The sequence below is a fragment of the Melospiza georgiana genome, chromosome 1 (genome assembly GCF_028018845.1).
Source record: "Melospiza georgiana isolate bMelGeo1 chromosome 1, bMelGeo1.pri, whole genome shotgun sequence".
NCBI lineage: Eukaryota > Metazoa > Chordata > Aves > Passeriformes > Passerellidae > Melospiza > Melospiza georgiana.
This window is the reverse complement of record NC_080430.1, coordinates 121,003,503-121,020,811: the sequence shown is the minus strand read 5'-3', so window position 1 is coordinate 121,020,811 and position 17,309 is coordinate 121,003,503. Positions and strand designations below refer to the sequence as shown.

At 36.8% G+C, this 17,309-nt stretch overlaps 1 protein-coding gene across 6 annotated transcripts in view; it reads right to left on the bottom strand.

Moving 5' to 3' along the window:
• C1H8orf34 (chromosome 1 C8orf34 homolog) overlaps positions 1–17,309 on the bottom strand; it is a 149,831-nt gene that overhangs the window by 78,506 nt on the left and 54,016 nt on the right. For all 6 annotated transcript variants that reach the window (XM_058031533.1, XM_058031500.1, XM_058031542.1 and 3 more), the window contains one exon: positions 13,557–13,723. In XM_058031533.1, the coding sequence (XP_057887516.1) occupies positions 13,557–13,723 (167 nt within the window). The remainder of the gene's footprint in view (positions 1–13,556; positions 13,724–17,309) is intronic.

The window sequence follows — 17,309 nt, the reverse complement described above, 5'->3', positions numbered from 1 at the left end:
TTCTATTTTTAAAAAGAATGCAAATAAATGAATGTAAGAAATATTAGAACAACAATAATGAATTTTGAAGACAACACAAACTAAGGTAGAGGCTCCAAAGTAGCCAGACCAGGCTGTGCAGCAGTGGAAAGGGATTAAATGTTTATGCCTCAGGCTCCCAGGCTATGCTTTTCCTAGCACTAGTCTTAGCTAGCTGTGTAGCTTCCTCTCACCTCCCAAGATGTGAATGCTGTAGCTTCTCTGCAGACTGCAGCAGTGAGCAGTGTGACTCTGCATCTCTCTGTAAGATACCACTAAGACCTCATCTCTCACCTGTTCAATAACCAGGACTGCCTTGTGTGGGTTACTGTAAGACCTTATTCTAAATTATTATATTCATTGCATTTTAAATAACACTGCCTCCTCACCTGTGTCATGGTTAACTATCACAGTCTCTGTGAAGGATTGTGGAGACATGAGGGTGCTGCTAACTGTCTGTAGAAATTCTATCTGCCTTCATGTGTAACTCTGTGATGCTTCCTTGCACCAAATATATCCAAATTTTATCACCTCGTATTCCACCAGATAAAGTCTCCAGTTGTACCTAAATACAGTCTCTATTGACTTTTAACTGATTATATTTTTTTTAAATTTTCCTTTAGGATTGTTCTATCTGGAGCCCATTGGTTAAGACTAAACTTTCATCTATCCTGTAGGAACTGTTTCTTTCTTCTATCTAAATATAGGTCTCTATCAAACAGTCTGGGATGCCTCCAGTTTGTGCTCGGAGGACCCATTTTTTCCATCTATCTTGTCATCTTCCTATTCCACCAAAAACTATCACTTAGGTGTTTATTCAGAGCTAAATGGGCAAAATTTATTACTCCTACTGACTTTTACTCATAGCATTTCACCTCCTCATTTTAAATTCCTTAAAATTTAAGGAATTTAACGAAGCTACTTATCAATCTTTAAAGCCTGCAACCATTTTTTAAATTACTTGTTCTGAAGTGAAAGCAAAAATTGGAAGCCATCCACTACCATTTATTTAGATAACTTCAGGGAGGCATTTCAGTCCACTTCAAAGGCTCAGGAAAGGTAAACAACTGTAATGTGCTGTAATTACTTGTCTAGGTCATTTCATATTTAACTTTCTATCTGTACAATTTTACTATTAACTACTTTGGTCTATCAACTTCTAAAATGTGGCACAAAAATATCTTTACTTTTGAGAGTTTAACTGGATAATACCCTTCAACCCTCTTACCTGGTTTTCTTCCTAAGCAAAATCAACTTTTTGAATCAGCCTGCAGCTTCTTTTTTACCCCCATGGTTCTCAAGATAACCATGAGGTTTGACAGAATTTCAGCAATACTAGAGGGCTCATACAATTGTCATCAGTAAAAGAATGTCCATCCTAGATGACTGAACTGGTAAACAGCTACTGGCTAGTTAGAAGTGCAGCTGCTACCTCTAATATATGTTACCATATTTGAAAGTGCATTTTTATGTTAAGTAATATAGATGTGAGAGGAATAAGGACATACAGCAATCATTCAGGCATGTGTGCATGACAGATATAATTCCTACAGGTTATCTAAACCATCTAATATTTTAAACCCCTCTGCATGTCTTCTCAGCACACAGAAAGCATCTTATTTCATTACCTATCTTACTTTCTCTCTGAAGTCTAGATCTAATCCCTTTGCCTCAGCCTGAATGTTTTGTTTGGTAAAATATTTATTTGCACTGTAGTTTACTCAGACATAGATCAACACTGAGTTTCTAATGATCTCATTTTGAGTATATTACAAGCAGAGTACAGCAAAATTACATGTCATGGCCCTCTCTACACTGGCAATTCACTGAATCATTCAGGCTCAGAGGGACCTCAGGATGTCTAGGGCTCACTGTCCTGCTCAAAGTAGCATCATCCAAGAAGCTCAGGGTTTTACACAACTGAGTCTTGGAAACATCCAAGGCCAGTGACTCCAAAACCTCCCTGAGAAACTTGTTTCAGCAGTTAATAATCCATACACTGATTTTTTCCCCTTTATATTTAATGAGAATTTTGCCTGTATCAATTTCTGCCCAGCATCACTCATCCTCCTGCTGTGCACCTCAGTAAAGGCTGTGACTCCTCTCAGGAACCTCCACTTCATCTCTGGGAGGCTGAGCTCCCTCAGCTTCAACCCTTAGATAGGACTGCTTTATAAATACTGGACAGTCTTAAAAGGGATGTCTCCTGCTTCTAGCTGCTAGACTTGCTGCAGCATAACTTACTCAATCTCTTTGCTATCACAACCTATATCCTGTGTACTACTCCCTGTATTTAATATTTTTCTTTTCTTTTTGTTTCTTAAAGGATTGTAAGAAAACACAAGTTGTAAGTGAATGTGAAAGGCATGGAAAAGGCAGCACTCCTACTTCTTTACTATCTTCTTATCTCAAAACTGTTATATCCCATCACATCAAAGTACATAGATCTGCTGCAGAAGTTAAAACTTCAGAAAACCTGAGCTTCTTATTTGACCCACATTTCTGTTTATTATTTTGCCATTTTTAAAAAGAAAAAGGAAGATAAGGCTCTCTTTTTCTATTAGTCCTCCTAACTGCACTATCACTTCTTCTCTAAATCATTTCCTCTTATTTTATTATTTTACTCTTAGTAGATAATATCACACATACATGAGCTATCAGATGTACTAGTTCATGTTGTTTCTGCTGGGAATACTAGTTATTTTGAAATATCCCACTTGTGGACAAGAATGTGTTACTAAAGCTATAGTATTATTCCCCCACCCTGTTACAGTACTTGTCAACTCCAATTTCATTTTGTTAGGTTTCACTCTAAAAAATGGCAGGTTTACAGTTTATCTGTTTTACCTTACAATCCAATTATTTTTTCTCAGTAAAATCATACACCTAATTCTCAGTCTCTTTCTCATACTTACAAATCCACAGGGCGAATTGGTGAATCTAAACCCAAATATTTAACTACACTTTAACAACTAAATGATCCATCTTCTGGAGTAACTAACATTGGGAGCGTCCAATGTAACATAAACATTTCAGTCTGACTTCCAAAGTAACAAACTCACAGTCAGTACTCCCTACTTATTTTCTGTGATTCAGAAATGTATCAGAGTTTATCAATATTTTTTGAATAGTACTTCTATTAATTCTGCATCAATAAACCATAGTGACTATTGTGAATTACATCAGTTGCTAAACTGGGTGTCAAGCCTCAGCACATACTAATCTTACAAGCCAAAATTAAAATGCTTTTAGTAACTGGCTGTATAGATACTGCTTAAGTTTGGGTTTTTCTCCCTGATAATCCACTAATATTTATTGGGCTACTGATTTTTTGCTACAGGTTTTGATGGTAACTGTATTATTTTATCATATGATTTGCTGTCTATACATCTTGGAAGAGGTAACATCAGCTGCTGTGTTATCCTGCCACATGGCAAACAACTACCCTGCAGAATGCAAGTTAATTTTAACATCACAAAGCATTGCCTTGTAACAAAAGAAAGCCCCACCAAAAAGAAAATGGAGTAGCACACAATTTTTACATCACCTTACCTTTAACTGGAAGTATTTGGGGTAGATGAGGTAGGAAATCCCAAATCCAAATGCATAGTCTGTTGGAATGAGCAGGAAACAATACCTTTCCTGCCCAGAGAAAAGCCAGAAATTTTTGGTGCATTCATTTATTGAAAGGAAACAAGGAATCAGTCCTCAGGGAACAAATTTTAATTTAGCTTGGTGTGACTTTCCCATACTATTGGCAGAAGAGGAATAATTAACACAAGAATAAACTCATGAGTGACGTAGGGGCAAAGAGGTTTGCTAAGAGTATCACCTAAACAGTAATTATAGAGAACACTAAATCTAACTTCAAACAATTACTGTTTCAAGGCAAACTACCTAAAACTACTTTGTATGAAGACCCTAAAATGTATCAAGTACATAGCAAACAAATGCTACATTCCACATCAAAAGTCTTTTTTTGAGAGAAGGAGACAGAGATGGCAGCAATGCATTAGACACCTGATTTCTCCTTACTATGATGGCATGCAAACCTACCCGCCTAAAAACCCAGCCACAGCCTCATTCTAGCACTAGCAGACTTGGGATCAGCTCCATTACATACTCCGCCTGAAAGTGAAACAAATTTAACTGACCCTTCTGAGACACATAAAGATGTAGAGAACAGTTAAACCAAAGTATGAAGAAGTGACTCTTTCTACTGCCACTGAGTGTTCTGAGCTGCTTGAGCCTTGCACTATATTGAGTACAGCTATGCATTTGAGCCACACATCTAGCTTTCATAATTTAGCTTTCACTTTCAAGTAAAAGATTCAAGCAGATTGAGCCTTTTCAGGGCTTATCACCTAAATGCTGACTCTTTCTTTGAGACTAGGACACAGTTCTGCAATTCTAAATTTCTGTAACAACTGGAGGATATAATTTCTCAAAATACTCTTCTGTTCCCTTCCAGAATCTATTCATACATGGTTGCTGAAGTTCTCATAAAAGTGATATCTATCTACATTGACATGTAACATTAATGGACCTTCTCCTCTTTTTCTCCTTTTCTTTAATGGCAGAGGAAGGAGCATCATGAGCCCTCAGTTTAATATATAATTTTTTAGTTTCCTCCAAAATTCTCCTTAAATAGCCACTGTGCTCCACATAAGAAGCATATAAGCTCATGTCTTGACAAGTGCCAACACAATTCCACTAAATCATGTCAAATTAGGCTTCTAATGTTAGGAAGCAGCAAAAAATATATATTTTGATTATTAATGCTTTCTGGTGATCATTTTGCATGGCATACATTATCAGTTTTGGAAATAGACTAAACAGTTTCAAATCTAACTCTTAATAGAAGCCACTAATGTAAATTAACAACTGCAGAAAAGCAATAATTAAAATACACTTCAATATACTGGTTAGGAATAAACCACAAATAACCTATTTCTCAAACAAATTTGGAGTGGCAAACTCAACTACCAAGACTAAATAAAACAGAAAAACAAAAGCAAGTACAGGATAAAATACTGGGAAACAGTACATAACAAGTTTTGAATTGTAACACTTACATAAGTAGACAAGATAGCCATAGTATTTCAACAGAACTGTCTTAGTTTTGGGTGCATCAGATTCAATAAATAGCCTTCTTCAGAAATGCCATACAATTTCCCCTAACTGTACTAGATACAACTATATTCAGGAAATGTAAATAAACCCATTTTCTGCAAATGGCATTAAATTACAGTTTCAACAATTGCAAAGGCTTAACCAAGCAATTAATGCATCAGAAAAACCTAATATGAATTTTTTAAAAAGTTGCTATGGTGTTCTGCAGCACATGGCAATGGAATCAGTTTTTCTACATGGATTTCCAACACCTTCCTCTCAATAAATTCTAGTTTAGGAAGACAAACATACAAGCACATTTTAAAGTATTTCATACATAGTTTTGGCTTGGTAATTTTGTTACAATTTTTTCTTTGTATTGTTATATATGTCAAATTCTGTCCATTATTATAAACAGCACTATGATTTAGCATGCAAAAACCTAAGAAATACTCTTGCAAAAAATATATTTTATTTGGGATTTGTAGAACTTATATGTGTGATTTTATATGTATAAGTAGATCTATATGGTCAACTATCAAAACCCTTCTAAATTTATACTTCACTGAATGTTCTTGCTGGCAGTAATTATCTTATTGTCAGTAAATATGTGTATATAAAATAAAGGACAATTTATTCATAGAAGTTGATATTTTAGCAATTAAGAAAAACATGACACTAATTAACAAGCCACATATTAACAAGAAAAATACCTCTAAGCGCTGCTGTGTTTGGATATATAATTTCTTGCCTTCACACCATTGCCTCACAGTATGAATTAAATTCATAAATGTCTCTTTGAATCTCTCTCCCTATCTATTACTTGGATGAACAATCTCTCCTCAGTAGCTGAAAAGAGCCCCAAAGCAAAGGAATTTTATAAAGCAATTCAAACACCAGCTCTATGGGGTTGTGATACCCAAAATCCAGTAATCATAGTAACTCTCACTCTGCTATCACCTCCCTGAATTGTCTGGACAGCTCTAGATCAACCCTGTCCTCCTATTACAAAAACAGCGATTTCAAATGTCTTTAACAGAATGGGAAAAAACCCTCACCAGAGCTCACAGGGTTCCCCTGCTCTCTTCTGAATCTCCAAGTGAAGAAACCCTGTAATTTCTTACTAAATTAGAAGTTTGACTGTTGTAACTGACTTTTTTCCTACTTTCTTTCCCTGCATGCTTCAAAAAGAGAATGGGATTGCTCAGGAGCTGGCAGCAAGTTTAGCACACAGACTAGTCAATCAAGTGGGCCAGATCTCCCCAGCCAGCTTGTGAACTCCAACATCCTCATTTTGAGCTGCAGTGCAAGCTAAAGAACACATGCAGAGTATATGGGAATGCGAGTGCCAATTACTAATATTGGAGGCTCAGCACCCTGACTAAAACAGATCCAGGCACAAAAGTAATGACATCCACTGCTGGATTTCCTTCGATATATTGCCCCAGAATGATTTCCCCAGTATGCCTAAACAAAGTACAAAGTAGTTTGGACATCAATTTATCCAACATCCTAGGGATATCCCATTTCTAGGGATGATACAAGATCAGGGCAAGTACATAAAGATAATTCATTGACATGCAAATGTGAGAGGTTAGAAAACGTGACACCCATCCACAAGAGCAGCCAGAAGGATCTGGTGAAGTACAGATCTGTTAGCCTGACCTCAGTGCCAGAGAAGGCCATGGAGCAGCTCATCTCGAGAGCCACCACACAGCACATGAAGGAAAACCTCATGTCCATGGGGATTTGGCTCACCCAGTATGGGTTTATGAAAGGCAGTGTCTCCTTGACCAACATGATGTCTTTCTACAACAAGGTGACCTACTTATTGAACAACAGAAATGCTGTGCATGGTGTCCCCCTGGACATCAGTAATCCACACCATTTCCCCAGTATTCTCCTGAAAAAACCGGCTGCTCACAGTTTGGATAAGTTGTTCATTGAATAAAAAACTGTCTGGAAAGGCAGGGAATAGAGTTACATCCAGCTCGTGTCTGGTCACCAGCGGTGTTCCCCAGGGCTCAGGACTGAGGCCAGCCCTGTTTAATAATCTGGATGAAGGGATCAAGGGCACCCTGAGTCTGTTTGCAGATGACACCAAATTGGGCAGGAGTGTTGATCTGCCAAAGGAAGGCTCTGCAGAGGGATCTCGACAGGCTGGATTGATGGGCCAAGGCAAAGGGGTGGGTGCTGCCCTTGGGTCTCAACAACCCCACTCAGTGCTACAAGCTGGAGCAGCGTGGTTGGAAAGTTTCCCAGAGAAAAAGGGCCTGGGAGTGCTGGTTGATAGATGACTGAACATGAAACAGCTGTGTGCCCAAGAAGGCCAATGGCATCCTGGCTTGGATCAAGAATAGCAAGACCAGGGCAGTGATTGTCTCTCTGTACTCAGTACTGATGAGGCCAACCTTAAATCCTGTGTTCAGTTTAGGACCTCTCATTAAAAGAAAGACATTGTAGTGCTGGAACATATCCAGAAAAAGGCAGCTGGTGAAGGGTCTGGGACACAACTATAATGAGAAGCAGCTGAGGGAGATGGGTTTGCCTGGACATCAGGGGTGACCTGATCTCTTCCACTCCCTGAAAGGACATTGTAGCCAGGTGGGGGTCAGGTTCTTCTCCCATGTAGCAAGTGACAGCACAAGGATCCAAGTCATGCCAGGCAATGCCCAGGAAAGTGGCTTGAGAGGTGTAGATGTGGTGCATAGGACATGTTTAGTAGTGGACATACACTTTCTCCACTCTTGTTTAGGTACATGTTTAAAATAAATGGTTTTCTTTTACAAACTATAAATGAATGACATTTTAGGGTTCTGCATATCATTACATTCAGTACACATCTATTCCTTGATAATTAATCATTCTTTTGAAGCTTTTTTATTTAGCTCATGTAACTTGTTTCAACTCAAGAAAAACTAGTATCTCTAGCTATAATTGGTTTTCTCTCTCTACTTTCCCTATAGCAATATGAAGCACAATCAACCTCACTTTCAATCCATTTTATGCTTACCTAAACAGCAGTTGTAACAAGTGTTGCAATATGTGACTAATTCATTTAATAATTTATTCTAACACACTCTTAACCAAACAAACTTAGCTTACTGAAATCTATTGTCAGTCCAAAAATTCTATTTAAACATCAAATACCTCTAGTATTAAGCATAGTAAAATGCAAGAGCAGGATTCTATTAGGACTTTAAACACCAAATCCCTCTCCTTTGAAAACAAGTTAAAGCTTTTCTTATTCTCAGATGAACTAAAATATTCTCACAGATGTTTCTGTCTCTTAGCAAAAGGCCACAAGATGAAGTGAAATCAATGAACTCCATGAATGACATTAAACAGACCTGCACATTTCTCTTGCTCTGTGACTTTATACATTTGCAGAAAAACTAGAAAAACTGAATATGCTATTTGCTGAACTTTTACCTCAAAAAAGGTATTTAAACCCACACCTGATGGAGCTTGAGTGCTCTTCTAGAGGACATCTGTTACACACACACCAGTGCACTGTATCTGCCTCTGAAAAGTTTGCAGTGTACAGCACAGCCAGTCTCAGCATGCAAAGGAGGCCTCCTGTCTCCCAGGGGTGTCATTCTCTGCTCCTGCCCTACACAGCACATGCCCACTGGTAGTTTTGCCGATTTCCCAATAGCTTCCAAAAACACAAGACTCAGTGAAAGGGAACATTAGGAGCAATTCATACATCTTTCTCTCAAACAATCATTCTACTTAAATGACAACAAAACGGGCTACAGGCCAGAAAACTGTTCGGAAGATATAGTACAACTCACATCATCTTTCCCAGGGCTTTGTGGTCTCTTTTCTGAAAATTCTGTATTCTAGTCACATAATGGAGAAGGTTTTGTTCATCTGGGAAAGTCAACAAAAAACAACAACCTGCTGCTAGTATTAGTATAATTTATCATGCCTAGAGTCAGTTTCCTGCATGTTGTCAAAGACCTTTAGAAACCAAGGAAAACATCTGTTAAATCACAGGAAATGCACTGAAAACACTGCAGATTGCACACCCTTTCATTAATGACTCAGAGGCTCATTAAAAAAGCAGTATAGATATTTAAAGGGTAAACTACCAGACACTGAGCTACAGTCTCACCCTTCAGGTGAGAGGCTCATTAAAAAAGCAGTATAGATATTTAAGGGGTAAACTACCAGACACTGAGCTACAGTCTCACCCTTCAGGCAAATGCAATCTCCACTATATTCTGTTTATCTTCTCTTGTTATAAAATGTAAATATATCACCAGACAACCTTTCAAGGGTGTTAAAATAATTAAATAATTAACATTTGAAAGCTCTTGAAGAGAAAAAAGAAATTCTAAAGATTAGAAGAGTTATTAAAGGAAAAAGAACACATCAGGTATCTCCCAAAGCAATAATTGGAAAGTTTATTACTAATTGAAGTGCATTTCTATCTTTAAAGATTCTGGTTTATTACTGTTGAGAAGGAATTACACATAATAAACAGAGGCAAACAATCACTGAACTTTCACTTCAAATTTATACATTATGGATAAAAAAACCCATCATTTTTGTGAAAACAGCTCCAAAGAAAGGAAGAGTTTTACAAGTCCCAATGCTCCAAACAATTAAGTTCAGCTCAGATATAAGATTATTTGCATTGAAATCAGAGATGCTCTTCAGAATCAAACAGACTGGCATATATATCAATTGCAGGAATTTGGCTTCAACCGCAGTTGTATGAGTGAACTTCTGGGTCCCCTTTGCAGAGGTGCTATAGAGTTAACTACTGCACAGCATCTGTTAACACATGGTAACACTTTTAGTACTGCGAGCACACAGAGAGATTGGGCAAATCCAAGAAATTGCTGCTTGAGTATTATGACTAAATATCATGGAATCATAGAATCATTTAGGCTGGAAAAGACCATTAAGATCATCAAGTTCAACCATTGCCCTAGCACTGCCACCACTAAACCATGTCCTTAAGTGTCACATCTATACATCTTTTAAATGCCTCCAGGGCTAATGACTCAGCCATTTCCTTGGGCAGCCTGTTAAAATAGTTGACAAACCCTTCCATGAAAAAACTTTTCCTAATATTTAACCTAAATCTCCCCTGGCATGACCTGTGGCCTTGTCCTATCACTTCTTACATGGGAGAAGACAGAAAACTCCATCTGACCTTGTTTCAGAAAGTTGGAGAATGTGAAAAGGTTTCCTCTGAGCCTCCTTTTCTCCAGGCCAAACAACCCTCGTTGCCTAAGCTGCTCCTCACAGGACTTGTTCTCTATGCCATGACTGTGTAAAACAACACAGAATGTCTTTCTCATCTTCCTTAACTTGTAAAAACTTTAAGAATGTGTATTTAAGTATGCATTATAGTATACAAGTGTGCTACAGAAATCCATATATTTTTACAATGTGTATGTTTATGCACAGCAATACACTTAAACAATTATATTTTTACACTTAGTCAGTTGATTTTTTAAAACCAAACGAGTCATGCTTTGGTGACTGCATAATCAATATTCACAGCAACTTCAGGGAAAATAACAGTTCAGCCCTCTCCAATGCACATCAGTGAGATACTGAGAGAGTAACATAATTTCTAAGTCTCAGTGGACTTCACCAAAATATGAGAGACAGCTTAAGCCCAAAAGTCTTAGAGCTCCAAAAATGGCTGCAGAATTTCTCAAATGATTACGCCAGCTCCCGGTTAGATTTACAAAACACAATACTTGGCATTATGATGTGTAAAAAATTAGTCCCTTGATATAATTTTGTCCCAGCCGTCCCAGACCCTTCAAGATTTACAAACACATGTGAATTGACAGTTACAGTTCTCAGCTTTTTGAAGTCAAGAAGATCCTTCCCATTATGAAGTTATCAGTCACTAATGTATTTCAGTCACCTGCTTAACTGAACACAATTAGAAAGTCACCAGCATGGGAACAGCTCTCCTATGCATCTTATCTTACATATAAAAAGTGATAACTGAAATCAGAATATAGCCCTGTAAAACTCTTTTTCTTCTTTGCACATAAATTTCTTTTGAAACGGATAACAATGTAATTGCTTCTTTTATTTGGAATATAAAAGATTTCTATCTAAAAGCTTCATCGACTCACCTAGGCGATGGAGTTTTTTTAAAGAAAATATGCAAAAAGTCAGCTTCATGCTTTTAATACCTAAATAAATCAACCAAAATCTGAAAAAGATCCTCTTGAACACACCTAAAGATGGATGTTTGTGTTCTGCATTTTAAATGTAGTGTACACTTTAAATTATCTGCTATAAATTGTAGAACAGTTTTCCCAGAATCCTGACTTAGAAGCATAAAGTTTTGTAATTTTTTAAGAAACGGTTGAATAAACAAAGAATACTGAACTCTGAAGAGAACAAATCAAAGAGCTATATGCAACAATGCTCTGCAATTCAATGATGGCAGAAAGCCATGACTTAAAATTAGTTATACTGCATATAGGTTGTGTAAAAAGCAACAAAGCAGTTAATAGACTAATGTGGTACATAATAATAAAAAAAAAACAAAAAACAAAAAAACAAAAAACCAATCACAGTAACAGTTACTGACTTGGAAAATACAGCAATGAAAAATACCTATATTTGCTGACAGGAACTGAATTTCTTTAAGTTACCTTCAAATGAAAACTAAAACATCCTTCCCATGTAACACAGTCATATTTTGAGCATTTCTGGGGAATGTAGTGTAGTGTAACCACTATACCAAATATAACATATGCTGTCAGCAAATTGCAAAATGAGAATTAAAATAAAAGCCAGTTTTTCAGAAGCACTGCACTTTAAATACCACTAAAAGCTCAGTGTGTATTGAGTACTCAGTGGGTGTTACTATTACATGGCAATATTATAATCACTACAACATGGCTACTCCTCAAATATGTCAGAAGTTTGCCTCAGAATCTTACATTCATTTATATAACACCCTACTCAAACTGGAGGTCCTGCTCGTGAACTTTCTTAGTTCTTTTGCATGGCACAAAACTAGAATGTATTCTTACAATCAAGTACTTATTAGAAAAAAACCCAAAACACTAGCTTGTACATAGATCATTTTCTACCCAAGTGTCAAGACACTAGAAAATTCCTTTATACTGCCTTCTTGATTCCAGCTACCTTCAGGGATTCAGCTGTCTGGAAGAAAACACCTTTACATCTATTGGATACATTTTGCTCACTATCTGCACAGAAATTAACAAAAAATCTATTCTGTATGTGATAAATAATGAGTGATCCAGGCCATTCTCTTCTTTCTTGTAAAAGAGATGCATATATCCAACTTAAAACTACTGAAAAATTAAAGGAAATAATGTATTAATTTGCAATTAATTAAACAGAAAATATATATATATATATATTTTTTTTTTTTTTTTTTTTTTTTTTTTACCATAAGCATGGTCAAGCACTGAAACAGGCTGCCCAGAGATGTTGTAGAAACTCCATCTTTGGAGAAAGTCAAAGCTCACAAGAACCTTCTACAGCTGATTTTTTTTTGAGCAAAAGGTTGTGCTAGATACCTCCAGCAGTCCCCTCCAACTTCACCTATACTGTGTTTCTTTGAAGACCATAGTAAGGATGCAAAAGAAATATAGAAAGTAAAACCAGCTGCATGTGTTTTCCTGATTTTTAGATTAAGTCCAACCTGAAAAAGAAAAATCATGACAGAATTCATAACTCAAGAAACTTCAGTTATTCTGAGATTGTGAATTTCCCATGCTTTGATCCCACATAAAGTTCCATTGAACAGAAACTGTTAACAAATAATGAAATCCATGACTGCCTTTTAAGCATCATACACTGAAAATCTGAAAAATAGCAGAAAAGAAATTATTAAGTACAATTAGAACCATTATTAATTAAATACAATTAGTAGTTCTGGGAAAGGGAGGCAGCAATGAGCATGAAGTCTTCTAGAGTGCAATTTAAGATACAATACAGTCTAGTGGAAAATTACAACGAAATCCTCTGAAGAGGTTACAAATTCACATTACATAAGCTTTATGTAGCTAGTAAGTAAAAAAAAACCTACTGGCTAAAACTGTGATGCAGCTAAGAAAAAGTAGAACCAGATGAAAGACAGTGAAGCTGATTCTGTTCCTTGTAGAGAAATACATTCTGCAAATAAAATGTGGAAGGGATTTATGTAGGAAACCAAATTAATTACTTTAAGCACCTGACGCATTTGATTTCATGGAATTTGGATGCAGCTAGGAGTTTATTCACACACATTTATGGTCCTCCTTATATTTCTCCTGAAAGTTTCATGTTAAACCCCAATGTACCTTCACACAGCTGCTAAATACTTTAGCTTCAAGCATAGGGAGCAGTTTCTGACTAATCTCTGTTTGATTTTTTATAATAAAAAAATTCAGAAAATACACATAATTTTTTGCAGTTACCCAGTAGTTCCATTGCATCATCTTCATTGTCAATGTCTTCTTCGGTTACAGATGGAGCTGTGCTTTGAGCAGAATCAAAGGAGTCCTGAGAAAGCATGGCAGCCAGCAGCTTCTTATGTTGCTGCTGTTGATGTTTTAATCCTTTGGTCTTTGGCTCCATTTTTAAGCTGTGAGGGAGGAAAGCACAACTTTCTCTTACTGGTGCCCTCTTCAAAATACATCACTCATTCCCTGATGATTGCATGTTCTAAGACATTTAGTATTTTCAGTTTCTACTTAAAGTTTTGATTGAATTTGGGAAATTTCCCATTGATTTTTATGTGCACTAATCAAGTCTAAATAAGCTACACATATAGAATGACAGGATGTCAATTAGTAACCAGTATTACTAAGCTATTGATAAGCTATTGATACTGATAAGCATAGCAAGAAGTTGACAATAAAGAACTGCTCTCTAGAGTGGTTTTGATACCATTACCCCACAGGATTATACCATTTTTCCTGGTTTGTTGAGTTGTGCCTCTGACCTAAATAACAGACAACTGGAATTGAACAGATGTTAGAAAGTTCTAAGGCAGGACTTGCTACAATTTGTCATTCCTTACTGTATCAACACAAAGCAGACAGAAGTTTGGCGCCCCACATGAGGGACACCTCATGAGCATACCACCAGCACCTCAGACTGTCCTTACAGTCTGTTGCAGGAAGGCAGAATTGTTGCAAATGTAAGATTTTTAATATAATCAACAATTGTTCATTTCTTCAGCAAAAATAAGACAAAGTGCACCTTGGAGATGAAGAACAGGCTTTGAGTTTAGGACATCAGGTTATGCTGTCCTAGTTCATTCCACGCTCGAAGACACAAGAGTATCTAATAAAAATCACTCAAATTGCCCACTGTGTACATACATTATCCCTGGAGGAAGATTCCCAAGAGCCTTACATCTTCTCAGAATTCCTCCAAGAAATTTTTCATGGAGAAAACTACTAATAGTGACTTGGAAATGAGTTTAATCCTATTTTCATGGACTTCAAATTTCTGAAACATGAGCTCAGTACCAGCAGGACTGCCCTCAGCACTTTTCTATGGTCTCTTATCACTTATTAATACCTTGCCTTTCTTCCTTATAGCAGCAACAGAGAGCAGTGCAAAACCAGTGACAAACACAATCTTTCCTCTGTAGCAATCCAGAACATTGAGGACAAAAAGGCGACCCTTCACCCAGTTGACAAGACATCTCTAACAGAACTACTTCAGACTGGCTACATTGTCCTTCACAGTCAGAGCAGGAGTGACACCTGTCCTTTTAGTTGCTCTTTTTTTTTTTTTTTTCTTTTTGAGTTACCGGGCCTGGCTTCAAATACATGACACATCCGCTTCCGTTGCTCATCATCACAGGAATGCATGTTTTTCAGGAGGAAATGGTGATTGTGTCACACCTCACTAATGCCACTTACTCTACCAGTGATTTGTCAGTGCCTAATCCTTTGTATATTTATTCTGTGTTTCATATATGTACTATTTCCTTATGTTTAGCAACAGGTAAAACAAAACATACGACCTGGAAAAAATAAAATTATTACAGCTTTGACTTTCCCATTCCTGTATTTTAACTGAGCATTATAATTAGTTCTAAGAGTTTGCTGGTTTATCCCATAAATCCTGATAAATAGTGATAAACAATCTATCACCCTTTATTAAAAGTGTTACTAAATAAAATTTAACAAGATAAAATTGGAAACACTGAATGTGGATATTTCAAATTGCTCTCTCTTTCATTTTCCAAAAGGAAACTTGTTTTTACAAAAGGTAACTTAAATACTTAAGGCTACATTAGCTATGAAATAGATTACTGCAATACAGATGACATGGACAAACTTTCTTTACAACTGATAAAGTCACTCTTTTGAGAGCAAAACACACTCGTCCCACTACTTTTAGATGCGCTAGTTATTCACTACATTAAAACTAAGTTACTATTACTTGGTACTTGTCTTGTGCATTTGGTGTGTGGTCATTTCCAAAATTCTGCTAATAGCACTTTAATTCACAGTAACATTAAATGAGACCTTGAAGAAACTGCCAGTTATTAGTGAAATATTATTAAATATTCAGATTAACCCTGATCAACATGGGTCTTTAAAATTTCCATATTTAGTTGACATCAATTTTAGAATCACCACAATCTTGAAGTTCTGCAACTTTATGATTCGTTTGCAAGACTGCAAACATGATTTTTATAAATACCATACAAAAGCTGATGAAATGCTAATGAAGCAAAGAATTATCCCAGACATAAAATCAGTCATCCAAATGTAAATCCATATGCTGCATGTAATTTAGTAGTTACTCATTTCCACTGAAAATCAGTACTCCCACTTAGCAATACATATTTTTCAGTAGGCCTTCAGCACTTACTACACCTACAAACAGAGACATCAGTATCCCATGAGTCTTTCCTGGCATCAAGTTCCCTATATTCTCCTTATTCACACACCAGGAGACCTGATTTTGTCATGATACTTGACATGATTCCTCAAATACTACACTCAAAGCCATTAATCACATTTTTAATTATAGTATTAGCTGTGAGGTTTCTCTCAGCTTGTACCATCCTCTACAAAGAGAAAAATGTGATGCTTTGAATCATGTCTGTTGCTCAGAACTAGACCTCTTTGCTCTCTTCTGGAAATTAGACAGAGATGTTTATTCCTTCTCCTTTCTATTGACAGAAGGGATACAATATCCTCAATTTGCTCTGAAACATGGAACAGATCTTTATTCAGCGCCCTTACTGAACTGCTGAATAAGGAAAAAGAAATCCAGGCCTGCACAATCAAGCTGCAGTGCCAGTTGCTGACTCCATTATTTTCCCAGGAACCGCACTGAAGAGACCGAGAGTCTGAGTTGTGTTGGTTCCTGTCCAAGGGCTGGCTGAGGGATCATTACTACACGCTGCTACTTCTTTGAAATAGTAGTACTCACAGCTACCCCCACGATAATCTAATTAAATGAAGTACTCATGGATAACAAATATTCCCAAGATGTGAGGAAAGTTAATGAATGCAGTCTGTAAGAGCACAGCCAGTGACACATTAGTTTCAGTGTGACACAGAGGTGAATTCCAATGTAGAAGGTACATGGAAGAATGTGAAGTGAAGGAATACCTCAGACCTTTTCAAAGGGAAAGCAGAGAGTTTCTGCCTTCTAAAAAAAGGAAGAAAAAGATGTCTGCTCCAATCAAAGTACTAGTTATAACCCAAGGGATATGCTCCAAGGCTAAGGGAGAAATGTAGGTGCTTAAGTCAATTAACAGAGGCAGTGCAGAAGATTTATCCCTTTTAAAGCAAGTCTGTGAGTACTTAACCTTCTGTGATAAACATATCTTTAAATCATGGCAAATTGACTCCTTGAATTATAATATTCTCTCCCACGTAGCTGAAGCACAAACTCTTTCAGTCAAGCACAATAAATCTTCAGAAATTATTTACTGCAGAGAACAAAATTTCTCTTCGAGAAAGACTTGTTATTAACACCAAAAAAGCTAAGATGTGAAATGAAAATGAATTTAGGAAGTCCTGTTAAAAATAACATAGATACTGCTTCCCTTGCCTATCTCTCCTTTAAATGAGAAAACCAGATTTATCACTGAAGTGTCAGGAAGATTAATAAATAGCTAGTACCAGCCTGGGAAAGATGGAAGGGTATGAAGTATCTGAATGAAGCTATACATCACAACATTATTACACAAT